Genomic DNA, 16,254 nt, shown 5'->3' with positions numbered 1-16,254 from the left:
AGTACAGTGCCAGAAACGCTAATCGGGGAGGACACTTTCACTGACAAATCACACGAAATTTCGCGAAAGTGAAACTATCTACGAAAGTGATCGCCCGAGAATACTGCTCAAGGAACCCTCAGTCTCCTCTTCAGACGATGATAAGTGAACTAGTTCCCGAATTGTGATTCCTGAAATAAAGGTACTATTTATTTTTCGTTCATCTCGCGTTACATTTGCATTCTTTTTTTTTTCGCGTGACTGGAAAGTCGCCTCTCGCGTTGCAATCGTGGTCACGTTACATTCGGGCGAATACGGATATTGCACACCCGTTATCAGCCGGCTGCAGTGTGTTCACGTACCAGCCTGTATCTGCTTACGGCTTTTTTTTTTTCTTCTTTCTTTCTTTCTCCTTGGACGGTACCAGAGAGGAGTCATACAAGGCGGGGTCAGGCGTAAAACTGCATCGTCTATTTAAGTGTTTTAACACATTATTTCTATGGGGAATGGCATTACGCAAAGCAAACTTAGTGCGTATTGTTTCCAGTACTGTCGAGTAGCCGCCAGTAATTTTTTCGTTACTGTGATTTAATAAGGTAATTGTAATTAATTATGTAAGTCGAGAAGTACTGTCCTAAACAGCAAAGTGTCAATGAGAAAATTGTAGAGCAACATGAAAAACTCCCGATACAGCTTTCTGTTGCTCAATACGTGCTACAGTAGCCGACGGATTTTTCGGACTACAAAAATTCGGACTTGTTAGATATTCTGGACTTGAGATGTACCGTTAGGGTTCCCATAGAGCTAATGCATTTTCGGACGAATCTAGGTGCCAATGTTTGATTTTCTGGACTAAATTGCTCGCTCCAAGCCACGCTACCCGATCTTGGGGGCCACCATGTTGGATTTTCCGTTGGCTTGGCTTCGAGTGGCCCCCTATATAGCCTTCAAAATTAGTAGTGAAGATTAGTAGACGCACACTATCCTCCCGTCTCGGAGGCCATGCCTACTCTTCCTTGGCAGACAAAACGTTACAAAAAGGGGCACTTGTTTGTTTTTTCGGTCAGCTCAGCACTATCGTCATAATCACTTAGCGGAATTTGTATTTTTTTTTGTGTGTTCTTTTAAGTTTCGGTTGCGCCGTACGCTGTGTGTGTGCGGGTGAAAAAGCTTGCGAGGGTGAGCCGGCAACGCACACGGGAGAGAGGAAGGCGGCCGGAAGCGCGCAGACTTCGTTAGCTCGCAGGGCACGAGGAGGGAGAAGGCAACGGAGATGGTGGGGAGCTGCGTGCAGCTCTTGGGGCTGCTGCCGACGGAGCTGCCACGCAGGCACCGTATCTTGAAAGCTATCTGCTATGTGGCCGAAGTGTGCGCCCGAGGGGGACTCATCTTCAAAGCAATCTGCGATGGGTACAAAGGGCATGCGCTGAGTGCCAGTAGCTTTGTATGTGCTGTTTTTTTCTTTTTTTTCGACGTTCGTGTTGAAACGAGAGAATAGACAGCGCAAAGGTCAATTTGCCCGCTGCTTCTGGCGCGCTTTCTCACTCCAGCGTTTTAACGAGTTTCCACGGTCATCGAGCGAGATGTGTTCATGTAACCTGGGCGCGCGTGATACTGTGTTTATATAGTTAGTAAGCGCATATTTATAACTTTATACGGCCGATAAAACTAACATTTTGCTATAAATTTGCTATTGCAAGCGATGTACCATCTATTGGGCGAAACTGTGACATTTTTCTTAAGCCGCTCTAAGACTAATATTTTTTTTTCTTAAAGGGGGGGGGGGGGGGTGCACGCGAGTTTTTTGGACATTGCGTTTTTCGGACTGTTCAATTTTCGGACTATTTTTCAGTCCCCGTGAAGTCCGGAAAATTGGTCGGCAACTGTACATAAATGTGTTTTTCCGAGTGTGAAAGAAGCCTGCGAATACACGCAGAATTGCCGTGTGACTGGCCGCTCGAGGCACTTTGCGTGGAGGAGTGAAATGGGCCAGCTCAGCAGCTCCAGTAGTGGGAATTGTCTGACTCTCACGATTATAAAAAGTTAAAGCAGTGAAATTACGAAGAATCTCCAGTCTCCGGAATGGGAATGGAATGGAGGGCCCCACTCTGCAAGTCTGGCCTGAATCGAAGTTCTGATTAGTTACTCAGCATTGAGAAAGGGGAATGAGAGTAAAAAAAAAAGTAAAGAAAAATGTCGATGATGAGCACGGAAATGGTGGCTTGAATGAACAAGGAACAGCAAACACTCTTCAAAGCCTCAAATTCTGACCACTCTCATGCAGAAATTTGATAGCCTTTAGAACATTGTGCCAATGTTGAGGGTCCAACCAAAGTTGCAGGAGAACCTTTTCAGACTAAAGTTTATCGTTGAACATTTACGGAAGCTCTGCAAGTGATTGACTTTCCACAGCATACTTCAGGCAGATGCACATGTTCTGTAGTCATAGGTATATCACGCTTTTTGCAGTCCAGATCGTATGCACAGCCGATAAGGTTTAAGTAGTGTCAAATGAACACCACATCTAGGGGTAACCTATATGGCAACTTGCATGACTTCTCTTGGTTGTGGGTGTTAACTTCAGCCACGTGCTTGGGTTGAGTCCATTAAGACAGGGACCTGTTAAACTTTATTTAATTTTTAAGTATTACGCTTACCCTTTGGTAGTCTGAGTGTTGAGAGCAGTGCCTTACGTCGCCCTGCTACACAATAAAATTTTTGCGAAAAACTGCTGCAAGCCTGTGCCAAAAAAGCCTAAAAAACTAATGCCTCATTCCGTCCATGCTGCCTCTCTAGTAAAAAAAAAGCCAAAACCTAAAGCGTGCCAAAGCCATGGATATATTGTTCGTCAGTGAAATGGCACAACCCACTCTAGGGGATCGGCCATGAATCGGGCGGTTCAAGCCCATGCCATCATTCCTCAATTTCCTGTTTTCGTTCTTTTGTTCTACTTCGCTCTGGTGGAGGTTCCAATGTACGGCTGCTGTGCAATCTTGTTTATGCCATTAGTGCGGAAGTTCTATATTGCTCTAATTGATGAAGTTTGATCAAGGTTGCTGTCAGATCAGAAAGAATGCTGGGAGTTAAAAATTTTAGCCCATGCCATTTGCAGGCTTCTTTCACGCTCGGAAAACACATTTATGTAGCACGTATTAAGCAACAGAAAGCTGTATCGGCAGTTTTTCATGTTGCTCTACAATCTTCTCACTGACACTTTGATAATTAGGACCGTACTTCTCGAGTTAGATAATTAATTACAATTAGCTAATTAAATCTCAAGCAACGAAAAAATTACTGGCGGCTACTCCACTTCACTGGAAACAATACGCACTAGGTTTGCTTCGCGTAACGCTGTTCCTCTTTTTTAAAATCATGCTGCGTGATAGCTGGGACACCCTGTATATATGTGTGTGTATATATATATATATATATATAAGCATATCATGAGCCAACAAACAATAACACCAAGGACAACATAGGGGAAAATTACTTGTACTTAATAATTGAATTCAAGAAATGATAAATTAATGAAAATGAAAATGGATGAAAAAACAACTGTCCGCAGGTGGGGAACGAACCCACGTCTTCACATTCAGAAAATTTCTTGACACACTGAAAAGCACATTATGTAGCAGGTAATGCGCAACAGAAAGCTGTATTGGGAGTTTTTCATGTTGCTCTACAATCTTCTCATTGATACTTTGATAATTAAGCAGTACTTCTCAAGTTACATAACTAATTACAATACCTAATTAAATCTCAGTAACCAAAAAATTACTGGCGGCTACTCCACTGTACTGGAAACAATACGCACTAGGTTTGCTTCGCGTAATGCCATTCCTCTTTTTTTAAATCGTACAGCGTGATAGCTGGGACACCCTGGATATAAATACCGTAAAATTCTGAGCAAGCGCCCCCACCCGTGCAAGAGCCCCCCCCCCCCCTATCTTCACTGCCAACTTCAAATTTTCGCGCCGTTCCGGGAAAGCGCCCCCCCCCCCCCCCCCGCTCCGCACCAACGCTGGCCTGCCACATCCAGTCCACGAAAATAATGGCAAATTCGGCAAATTGCACCGGTGCGCACCACGGTGCCCCGATGAGCCATTTCATCGAATCATGGTTGCATCCGGTGCCCCTATAGTCCCTAGATATATTTTTCTAGGGACTTTAGGCGCCCCAGACGTGTGCATCGGGGCGAACTGCGGCTACGGACCGCCGGCTGAAGGCGAGATCTGCCTCTCACACGGCACAGAGGATTTCCCTGCGGCACAGCGACGTGACCACTCGGCAACAGAGGAGTGGTCGCGGCTACGCTTTGGCGTCGCCGCTGCTAATCAGTCGCTACCGATATCGTCGCTAGGCCTTTTCCAGTTCATTTCGAATCTGTAGCAGACGGCGCTTCAGAACGAACCGCCAACGCTCCCAAGCAGCAATGTTTTGTTACCATCGTTGCCGCTTTACCCTTTCCTCACAATAATTTCGCACGATGAAGAAAACATGCTGATATTTGCGGTACCATCAGCTGCGATGCGAGCATGGCCGAGCTGCGGTTCGCTGTCCGCCGTCGGTAGCCATGCACTGCAGCTGAGCTTGACTTGTATCGGAACTCTCATTAGTGCTAAACTTTGAGTGCTAAACTCTCATTAGTGCATCACTTTACTCTAGCGGACATAATTTTGCCTGGAATAGAAGCTGCATAACCAATGTTTGTTTCACCGGTCGTGGCGACGCGTCGGTGCAGCATCAATGCGCTCTTTCTGTAGTTCTTTCGGTGGTTTTAAGAGTGATAAACACCACTAACAAATCTTTGGCTTAATAGAGTTCATCTTCAATAAAATTTTAATGCCATTCCCACTGCGCTTTTTTTTGGCAGAAAAGAGTTATCGTTGCCATCTTGAATTTTGGCGCCGTTCCGGGACAGCGCCCCCCCCCCCCTAACTTTGCCAGTAATTTCGACTTGCTTGGGGGGGGCACTTGCTCAGAATTTTATGGTATGTAATTAAAATACACAAAGATAAATAAAAATCTCCACCAGCCGAATTTGATCATGCTGCCTCAAGCGCAGAAGTCCACTATTATATCAATTAGGAGACCGGTACATGCCTGAAGAGGCAGAACAAAACACCCTTAAAGGGACCCTGAAATGATTTTGATGGTTGTGTACAAACGTACTGAGTTGTTAGGGTAGCTCCTTCTGATCATCAAGTGACACACTTAAGCACTCTGCGTGAAGTGCGTAATTTATTATAAGGTGTTAAAATGTGCATCGCTACCAATCGCAGTGGCGCCACCCCATCCCAATTGACATGTTAGGCCCAGCTGACTTCAGTTGGGCGAGCTATCCGATTGGCTACCCAGGTCGCATAATAGATAATTTTTCCAACTTAATAGTGAACAAATATTGTGCATAATAGTTAGAATCCTGGTTAATTTGTTTCCATAAAAAAATGTAACAAAGAGAATGCACAACGACAATTTACCGCTACACTCAAACACTTCCAGCCCACAGCAAGTGTCGTGTGTGTGTGTTACAATGTGCTCCACGTTGACGCAAGCTCCACGGCCAGTGTTGGTGTCGAGCTTTCTTTTCGCGAGCACTATGGTTCACCCTTGTTGCGTTGTGGACAGCAAATGTAGCAATTGGTCATATGTGAAGCTGCGACACTGTGTCCCTCTGAGCAGACAAGCAAGTTCAAATTATAACATTTTTTTTCTGAAGTAACGAGGGTTGAAATAACGAGACTTCACTGCAGGTGCTGCCGTGCTCTGTTGATAAGTGTTCCCATAAGGGTTACATAATGCTGGCACACACTAAGAAATGAGTTCTCGTGTAGTGAATTGAGCTTTGTTAAGTGTTGGTAGTTCTCTGTACAATAAAAGCTTGTTAATTCGAATTCGGCGAGGATGCTACGAAAATTCTAATTGTACAAAATTGAACTAATGAAAGTCAAGAGAAAAAAATCGCTAGGCTAAGGCGCGTATATACTCCAACGTAGCGTGAGCGTTCGCTCACGCTACATTATGTTGGCGAGAAAAACGTCTATAGTTTGACGCAATGGCGCAGCCAATGTAACCGGATGCGGCCAACATGGTCCGACGTCGGGATGGCTCTTGCTCCATGCACACCGAGCCACAATGCATTGCGCAAAGAAAAAAAGGTGCCCATGCCGCTTCGTTGACAGTCACAGACAGCCATTCAAAACAGCACGTGGGTTGGGGATCATTCTGCACGTGCTCCAAGAGAGCAGCCGACGGCATTTCAGCTGGTGCAGCACAAGCGGCATAGCATGACTGGCCAGAAGTGACGCTTGCCCGTGCGCCAAAAACGTCAAACTATAAACGCGCCTTTATAGCGTTCAAAGCGGTGCGCGGGTTGGGGATCGTTCTGTGCATGCTCCGAAGAGCGCTTATCGAAGTATACAGGGGATGGCATTTCGACTGGCGCAGTGTGACTGGCCACAAGTGATGCTCAACCGCGCGCCGAAAACGTCGGACTCTAAACGCACCTTGTGTCGCCTGTGGCCAGTCACACTACGCCACTTGCGCTGCGCCAGCTGAAATGCCGTCCCCTCTATACTTCAATGCGCGAGCCGTCGGCTCTCTTTTCGGAGCATGCACAAAACGATCCTCAAACTGCACGCCGCTTTGAACGGCTGACTGTGACCATCGGTGATGCGGCGTGGGTGCCTAAGATTGAAAGAGCAAAGCGGCATGGCCCACGCGACGACACCAGCGTGGCGAATGTGCTCCCGCGCACTGGCACTCTCCCCATCCACGATTGCATGGAATTCGAATTATCAGTGGCGGTGTGGATTTCAGTGTGAATTAGCAGGATGCGTTACATATTGTGATGGACGGACCGTGGCGGCTACTTGGAATTATTCAAAATTTTGAATTAACAAGCTTTTACTGTATTTAGCCCACTGACTGTATTGACAAGCCTCCGGCCCCTGCTAAATTTTAATGCAATTAGCATTATTTGCTTACTTAAGCCAACTTTAGCCTACCTACCTACTATCTAGCTGCTTACGACGCCCCAGTGGCTCAAGTTATCTACAAGCTTGGGCAACTAGGTCTCTACTAGCTCGTCGTCGCGGTGCCGTCATGGTTGTTCTATCGTCTTCATTCCAGCTGCATCACCTGACTGTCATCATGCCATCATTGTAACGCCTTTTACGTCGACCAAGCGGCCCAAGTTGTGCGATAGCTTGGGCCACTAGGTATGCACTTGTGGTCGTGATGCCGTCATGGTCATTGCATCGTCATTCCAACTTTGTCAGACACTCATCACGGCGTTGTCATCACACACTCGTCGTCGGCCCATTGTTTTCATGCCATGTATTCATGATGTCCTTGTTATACCATCGTCATAATTTCAGAATCATCCTCTCATTGTCCTCATGCCGCTGTCGTCATACAGCTTGCATTGTTTCACCAATGTGATTCCTTCTTAACTTAAGTTACAGAGCCTGTCGGAAATTGTGGTTATACACCGAAACTTGTAAAGCACAAGTTGTAAAACCATATCTAGGGAGTGTTCTGTCACAAGAATTGAAGAAATACGATCTGTACTAGGTGACATAGAAGTAACTGAACTGTTTGGTCGCGATGAGGCAGGCTACTGTCCTCAAAGCACATCAGAGACCACAACCTTTTTCTCCATTCTCCTACATCAGAGACCGAAGATTACTCACATCATTTTCGGTCATGAATCTACCCCTGTCTCCTCTTTCTCTTTTTTGTTTCTTGTTTTCATGAGGCATGGCAGATTTTCAAAGGTGGTTTTGCCCACACTGCACTTCACAGGAATGGCCAAGTTGTTTTCACTGCTTCTCGCCATTCATAAGTGTAATACTTGGCAAACACTGATTGCCACCCCATAATTCTACGCACTGAACTTATATTTGGACGGAAGGTCTAACCCTGCTGCCTTCAGTTATGTGCATGCCCTAAGTGTGTGAGCAGTAGCAACTGTTAAGAACAAAAATAAAATCAAGAGTGGAACTAACCAGTTGCTTAATTTTTCCGTTAGCAGTGGGATCAGCAACAACTTGGTAAGTGCTTAGCTTGTCAACCTCCTTGCTAAGGTTAACAAGGATTAGCTCTCCATTCTCCTTGTGCGTTGCCTGCGCGTAATTGTCCATCTGGTTGCACACCTCATCGAGGACGTCGTGCATGTGCGCCTCGGAGCCAGCATAGGGAATCTGGAATGAATAAAAAAAGCACAAGTGGAACATGAAATAAATTTACAACAGTGCGAGATGATTGGCAACATCTACGAGATATTGGAGTCGGTTAGTGCAGCCCTTAACACTTCAAACCGGCCATGTGGCCTATGCAGGGTTTGCCACTCTGCCATACTTCCCTGTATGCCAACCTTTTCATAATGTGCTATTCTTCAAGTTCTAGCACTTTGAAAATGCACTAAAACAGTAGCCTTGTGACAACTCATCAATAGCTTTCACTACCACCTAAGTAGTACTGGAAGTACTACTGAGAAAAAATTATGACATACGGTTCAGTTGTATTCAATGAGAAGTCCGAGTTATGTGGAGTACGGCACTCTAGTAAGCAACTAGGCATTTTCATTATATATTAGGAATAAAACAAGAAACTAGGCAATTAGGGAGGAACTCATGGCCTAAGAAACAAATACACTGGTAATAAGAACAGTTTTTTGTAGAACTGAAGAAGTCCCAGTAAAGAACTAAAGCCATTACAGATGACTGTCGAAGTAAGTGAAGTTTACATACTGTTCTGTACCATACTGTCTATTTCTGTGTTTTTGCTTTCTTGTCTAGTTAAACACTGCTGTGTTGTGTGGCTGTTGCACAGCTGCCCATCGCAGTCTAGTACATGTGACAGTGAGATGTACAGCTGTGCACGACAAGTACACACAGGTCTCACATCTGTTTTGTGCATAGTAGTGTTACATACCATGCAATGCCAGGTGCATGCTTTCTATCACATATCTGGGCCGATCCCAAAGGTAGTGCAATGTCACATAATGTCTCAATGCACTATCTCCTTGAGGTAAGGACAGGGGAGAACTACCACACTTTCATTTTATAAGTAGTAAATCATTGCTGTGCAATGTGATGCAATCTGCCAAGCATTTCAATGTGTTAAGTTGCATGAGAGAAGAAGCGGCAAGCAGTGTTATTCTCTCTTGCCATGCATGCATAACAGCAGATGACCTCAAGCAGAAGGATTCAAAGTGCCAATTCTGGTCGCCGCTATCGTCACTCCAAATGCAGCATTGCTTTCTGGGGACAACTTCACTCAATGAAGAGGTTGAGCCTTCCATTTTTTCTGCTCGTGCGTCTGCCCCTGCACCATCTCTTAATCCATGACAATATACTGTGAATCCAGAATTACCACATACAGTGCAAATGAATAAAACCTACATTTACAGACCCCTTCAGAACGTAATGGCTACACTATGTATATCCCTGCCATGGCATAGTTCGCTGGTTGCAGTGTACAACACAGATCACAGAAAACACTACACACTAAGGATTGAGCCTGGCAGACAGATAGCACCTGTCACATTTAGAAACCATCTTTGAATTGCTGAAGTCGACAGCAAGTGTGACTAGCAGAGCGAGCCGTTTCATTTCACGCATACTACTGGAGGCTGTTATTTGACGCTAATAGTATCTATGAGCAGTGTTGAAGCGATCCCAAGGGCGCTAGACAAATTCCTGCATTTCACAAGCAGTTATGGCATGAACACTGTTCTGAAATACCTGTCATGCCCTGTATACACACTTTTAGTCTTTGCCCAGTAATGAGAACACCGTCAGCAGCCGAAGCGAACAGACATGCAGTCGGCGCGCTCGGAAGCGCGTACCGAATAGAAGGCAGTGAACTTCGCCCGTCACCCCCTGCCCGGGCCTCCTGAAACACCACGCGCTTGGAGGGCCAGCCACTGTGGTCCGAGTTTTGAGAGCAACTCGCGGCATCTCTGAACCACCAGGTCTCATCGCTGTAAAACGTGCAGACTCTACAGGCCCCAACCAATCGACTCCAATAGTGCAAGTGTGTGCAGTGACTACATGCACAGTGTTTGGGTCGACTGTGATCACTGAGTCGGCACAACAGCTTGAAGAACCGACAACACAAAGCTCAACCAGGGCTTGCACTGGCATAGGGCGTAGTTCAAGCATGGACCGACGCCACTGTCACTACCAAGATGGCACACCGCTACCAAACTGTTGTCGATGGATGGACCTCCTGGTTACCTCGAAAGCCCGTGAGTCTCCCTCAACTAGTAAAATTAATCATTCGCCCTTCTACCGGCCTGATCCTATCCAATACCACCCCGTGCATACTTCGAGTGCTAAGCAATGGACTCACCATCGCCGAATCAAAAGCACTCCACTGCGAGATAGATAACCTCAAGAACCTGGCATTTCTAACCTGCATGACATCTGAAGTATCAAAAAGATTACCCCAACAGCAAATACTTACCTGAGCGACAGCCACAGCACCGTGCAAATTTATGAAGCCTCGCCGCACAACGCGTGTCGTGGGGTTGTTGATAACATAGAACCTGGTACCACGACAGAAGAGCTCATGAGAGAGCTCGAGGCGTCCGAGTTCAAGATCCTCAGTGCCCACATGATGGGTCGAAAAGCTACCGCAATTCTCACCTTCAAAGGACCATATTTGCCGTGCAAGGTCATCTTTGGCGATAGAGTATACCGCTGCTACCCGCACCAACCTTGTGCGCAATTCTGCACTACATGCTTTGGCATAGGCCATCGCGCCGATGTCTGCCCAGACTCCAACAGGCCCCGCAGCAAAAACTGCGCACAGATCATCCATGATCCGACGCAAGAGCATGAGTGCACGCCATGCTGCCCTAACTGCAATGGGGACGACCAAGCCGACAACCCGGATTGTAAAGTTCGTCACACCGCAGACACAGCAATGCGGCAGGCCGCACACCTGAAGAGACTGCAGCTCAGGGAAGAGCCATACCTGGAGCCGAGGCAGATCCCGGAACAGGGGCTCCAAACAAAAACGCAGCACGTCGTCGAAGTGCAGAGCACACTCCCAATCCAAAGAGAACCAATAACAGAAGGTCAGCCAGCCACTCTTCACTCCTTCCCACCCTTCCACACTCCCCAACCCATGCAAAAAAAGCACAACAGATAGCTAAAACTTACAGGGCAGCATTAATGAGATCCATGCGTGGGATTTCCCAAGCCCGTCAAAATCAACCACACTCAACACCGACAGAAGCAGTCCTAGTCTACTGACGCACGCACCCAGACACACACGACACCCCTCCGACAAACGACACGGAGCAAATAGATATTAATATGTACCCTCCCGACTACGCGCCATCGGTATCGACATAGGCCCCAACAAAAATCTGAAGCGGGATGCTCCAATGAACACAGCACCTCATTCGTAGAAGCAATGCAAAACCTTTGTGAAGAGCTCAAAGCAGATCAGAAGTGCGAAATGAAAAGGCAAGCAGAAATTGAAGTCAACTCCCCATGCTGATCCGCCAGGTGATGATGCTATCTTACCCCAAATGCAGGCCCAACTGCAAGCCATTGTTGCCCCGATCACTCAAGCCATACAGAATCTCTGTCAGCGCATTGACGCGGTAGAACAAAGGGTTGGAAACCCATCCATCACCCAACCCACTGGCACGACGCCACAACACTTGCATGTATGGCAGTGGAGCTGCCAGGGGTTCACAAATAAACACGGACTCCTCAGGCAGTACATTGCTATGCAGAATACTGCGCCACACGTTATAGTCCTGCAAGAACCTGGACACAACCCCAAGCTATCTGGCTACACAGAATACCAACACACAAGCCACGCTTATCCGCAAGGAGATCGCAGCAACGATCACGCACAGGAGTTCGAAGTCCACAACTATGAGACCGTTTGCCACAAACACTACAAATGAAAAAAAAAAAAAAAAATGCTCTCGAAATTTACATCACGAACAGTTAGAATTCTCTGCAAGAAGAAATCGGCTAAATAAGGGAGACGTTCAAAATGCACCCATGTAGGTACTTTTGGGGCGAAACTACAACACCGCACATACAGCTTGGGGGTACACGAAGAACACACCTCAGGGAAATCACCTCCAAAAACACATACAAGAGGCAGAATTCACAATATTAAACAAACCCAAATCACCAACCAGACGTGGCAACTCGGTTGAGAGGGACACCATGCCCAACCTCACCCTGACCAAAGGGTCATTCTCAGCTTCGTGGAACAACACATGACACGTTCACGAGTGGCCATACTCTCTTGTGCATCACAGTCGACACGACCTTGTTTGCCAAGAGGGTTAGGAAGCAGCGGATCGTGGAATGGGACAAGGTGAGGCACAAGAGGTTGGCGGTCACACTTCTCTACATGTTACACCAAAAGACGCGGAAACACACTTCACTCATACAAGAAGACACCAAAACAACCCTACAGGGATAAGCACCTGCTACACCTCTGCGAGGCCAGGCACGGCCTTCTCAAAAGATGGAAACACCGGAAGACAAATAGAAAACTCAGGAGTCGTATCAACCAGATCAACAGAGAAATACAGTACTATTCAGCACAACTGACCAGCGACCAGTGGTATGACACATGCGAAGGACTGAACAACACGCTCAGCATGAGCCACATGTGGCACCTAGTCAGGACACTAACAGATCCCACAGCAACCAAAACTGTTACATCACAACGCATTCAGAAAATTAGCGATCAGTGTAAGAGTTAATGGAGACGTTTTCAAGATCCTCTGAGAGACCTACATGGCTTCTCTGGACAGTCCCACATACCCAGACTACCAAGGAGTGGAGTCGGATGATTCCCTCCTCATGGAAGATGTCGACATGGCAGAGCTGAAATGCGCACTTGTGGAAACACCACTGGACAAAGCGCCCGGGCCGGATGAATTAAACAGGGGCACAGCTCCGCAATCTAGCGGATTATGACTTGGAGTTCTGATTGATGTGTGGCGTTTAATGGCATAAGGGCCAGCTATGGCCAAAGAGTGCCATGACAACATTCTTTATGTATTATGAATGAAGTGATTAAATTGAGTTACAAATGTAAATGTAATGTGGCTGTAAAGAGGCCTAAGAATGGGTCGCTGTAAACTGCATAAAATATAATGACAACGATTCACTGGAAAATAAGAGGTGTACTATAAATGTTTTACTACGATAAAGCCTCCACATGGCTCTTGATGTAGAGAGCTCAGAGGCATGTTCTATAAAAACTAATGTCACTGCAGCTACAGCCTTGAAGGCAAGGCTGTGCTACACATGACCCGGCCAAACTATTTCTAGGACATTAACTTCATCTAAAAAGCTAAAAACTGTTTTCAAGTTAAAAAGCGGTTCTTTTCTTAGAAAGAATGCTGGGTGAAGTGGAATATGCTGGCGATATGCAGAATGAAAGTACAGTATAGACTACTTATAAAATGTAACCGCTTATAGTGCAGGACCGGATATAGTGCGGTCTTTTCAGACTCCCGTTAATTTTCCCATAGCACTCCATGTATACACGTGTCGCTTACAGTGCAGTTGCGGGAAACTAAATACTGGTTACAGTGCGGCTGCCTGAGAGTACGGAAGTCAGCGGAGACGGCGAACGCTCCCCTCAAACGGGCGCCCCAAGGAGTGCTCGATGAAGAGAGACGAAGTGGAGGAGAAGGGCACGTGGTGCGAACGAACAGCCAGTGAGGCTGAAACCAGAATCTTGAAACATCACGGCGCGCATAGCGAGCGAGGGCCATGAAACTGCAACTGCCAACACCGGCCAACGCTCGCTTCACGATAACGGCAGTAAACGAAACTTCAGGGAGCGGGCGGCGCCGGCACGGCGAAGGGCGCACACGGAGACCGTGGAATGTGAGGGAGGAGGGCGGCAGTGAAGCGGATTTCGCCTCAGCAACTCCCTTCGGTGGCTCCCCTCGCAGCTCCCTCACTTTCGACTGCACCGTGCGCGCCCGCCGCCACTCCAGCTGTCCCGGCGACAGCTCCCCGAAGTTTCATTTTCTGCCGTTATCGGGAAGCGGGCATTTGCCGGCATGAACAGTTTCGTTGGCCGGCCTGGGACAGCGCCGCTGCTTCCCTCTGCACCGTAGCCGCAGCGTGCAAGGTCAACACGTGACTAGAAAGTATAGGAAGCATAAAGGCGAAAGAAGGGTTCACTGCCATTTTCTATGCGTGGCTACGGTAGCGTGGCTGAGACGTCGGCACGTACACGCATGTTCTGGCGCAACGCAGAATCGGCGACCTTGCCATTTGAGAGAGGGTGAAATTTCCGCCGCATTTTTTTTTGTTCGCGCGCGACATTGAGGGGTCTCTCCTAAGCTTTTACTCTATGGCGGTACCGGAGCAATGCCGGTCGGAGGCGCTGCTGCGTGATTTGGTTCGAATTAACGAGATTCGACTGCAAATTGAATGCAAACTTTCTAGTCGCATTCCTCGACTGTCGCATACGTGTGGTGGCTCAGTTCACATGGTTTGCATATATTCGGGCCTTGAAAATTGTTGCTTTGGTTATAGTGCGGTACCGCTTATAGTGCGGATATTCGAGACTCCGGCAACTTACGTTATAAGCGGTCTACACTCCCTTTCTATTTCCCTGCACTGGATAAGGACATGCAGAACTGTAAGCCTGTCGCCACACTTTCGACATGACGGAGGACCACTTCCAGTCAGTAGGTAAGAGTGGGTGCCGAAGGCATGATCTATTCTTAATCGACAAAGGAGCACTTCTTTGTATCGTGCTCCAACGAATGTCCTACAAATCCAACGAATGGTCTCTACATCACCAAAGGACCTAATTAAGTTTCTCATATGCCCTGAAGGTGAAATCAGATGTACATCATCCATGCCATTCACCTATTCGCGATTTGTCCACAGCCAGGCTGTTCCGTAACCGCCCAACCACCTAGGCCTCCTCTGTCTCTCCGGTTGGAAGCACTGTCATAAGAAACAGACGTCCCCCTTCTAGAGAATGTCCTAATGGCTCCTACTCGGCTTCCACCGCCTTGGGAGTGGCAGACTATTGAATGTGACATCTCTTTTGCAGAAATATCAAAACGAGCACCTGAGGCACATATACATTCACATTTCCTTGAGCTTCAGGAGAAGTATTCCAGTGCTGAATTTTATAGAGACGCTTCGAAGTCTCCTGCTGGTGTTGCTTACGCAGTTCTAGGACCATCGTTTTCACTATCCGGTACCACTTAATCCATATACCAGTATTTTTACGGCCAAAGCATACGCTATCCTTTCTGCAGTAAAACACATAACACAAACGAATCTCACTAGGGCTATTGTATTCATGGACTCATTGAGCGTAGTCCGAGCCCTAATGAGCTTACGAAAACATAAAAACACTGTCTTTAACGAACTCTATGCATTGCTATGCTCAGCTTATATAGGGAAACAAGTCATCATCCTATGCTGGGTGCCTGGACACAGTGGCATAAAAGGTAACGAAGATGCTGATGAGAACGCTACCTCAGTAGCTTTTAGCGACACTGACATAAGCATACCCATCCTAGCCACAGACATTAAACCATACATACGGCATAAGCTGAAGCAGCACTGGCAGAAACAGTGGGATACTCAGGTATCCAATAAACTGCACTTAATCAAACCTAAATTAGGGCATGACTTGGAGTTCTTCCTCAGTCAACTTAACCAAGTGTTGATCTCGGGCATCCCCCCCGAGAGAGTGGAAGGAAGCCACAATTATCTTCACCACAAAGCCTGGTAAATCACCCGACACTGGCCACCTCCGCCTCATCTAGCTGACAATCATTGCAAGCAAAGTGATGGAGCGCATAATTTTGAACAGATTAATACATCTAGAAAATATGCAGCACCTGCTGCACACTATGCTGGGATACAGATACCAACTGTCTACGCAAGACGCTTTCCTCCAGATACATGAAGACATCACCAAACATCCCAGCAACTCCCAACTTAAAGCAATCTTAGCCATAGATTTAAAGAAAGCCTTCGACAACGTGCCCCAAGATGCCATGCTTGCAGAGCTCTCTTCCACCAACTGTGGCACCAAGATAGACAACTAGGTGCGGGACTTCTTGAGGCGCCCTAAAAATAGGAAACATATCTAACTCCTACCCACAATCGCCAAGGGGCATACCACAAGGAGCAGTGCTCTCCCCATCATTGTTCAACTTAGCAATGTGTTGCATACACCAGAGCTCTACTCCCCATACCAGACTTATGTTACACACTGTACGCCGATGAC

At 47.0% G+C, this 16,254-nt stretch overlaps 1 protein-coding gene across 1 annotated transcript in view; it reads right to left on the bottom strand.

Moving 5' to 3' along the window:
• The window catches only part of LOC119455910 (protein canopy homolog 2-like), a 30,924-nt gene that overhangs the window by 7,890 nt on the left and 6,780 nt on the right, over positions 1–16,254 (bottom strand). The window contains exon 3 of the mRNA XM_037717449.2: positions 7,989–8,183. Coding sequence (XP_037573377.1) covers positions 7,989–8,183 — 195 coding nt within the window. The remainder of the gene's footprint in view (positions 1–7,988; positions 8,184–16,254) is intronic.

This window comes from Dermacentor silvarum, chromosome 6 (genome assembly GCF_013339745.2).
Source record: "Dermacentor silvarum isolate Dsil-2018 chromosome 6, BIME_Dsil_1.4, whole genome shotgun sequence".
NCBI lineage: Eukaryota > Metazoa > Arthropoda > Arachnida > Ixodida > Ixodidae > Dermacentor > Dermacentor silvarum.
Note: the sequence above shows the minus strand (reverse complement) of the source record. Positions and strands in the feature narration are given on the sequence as shown.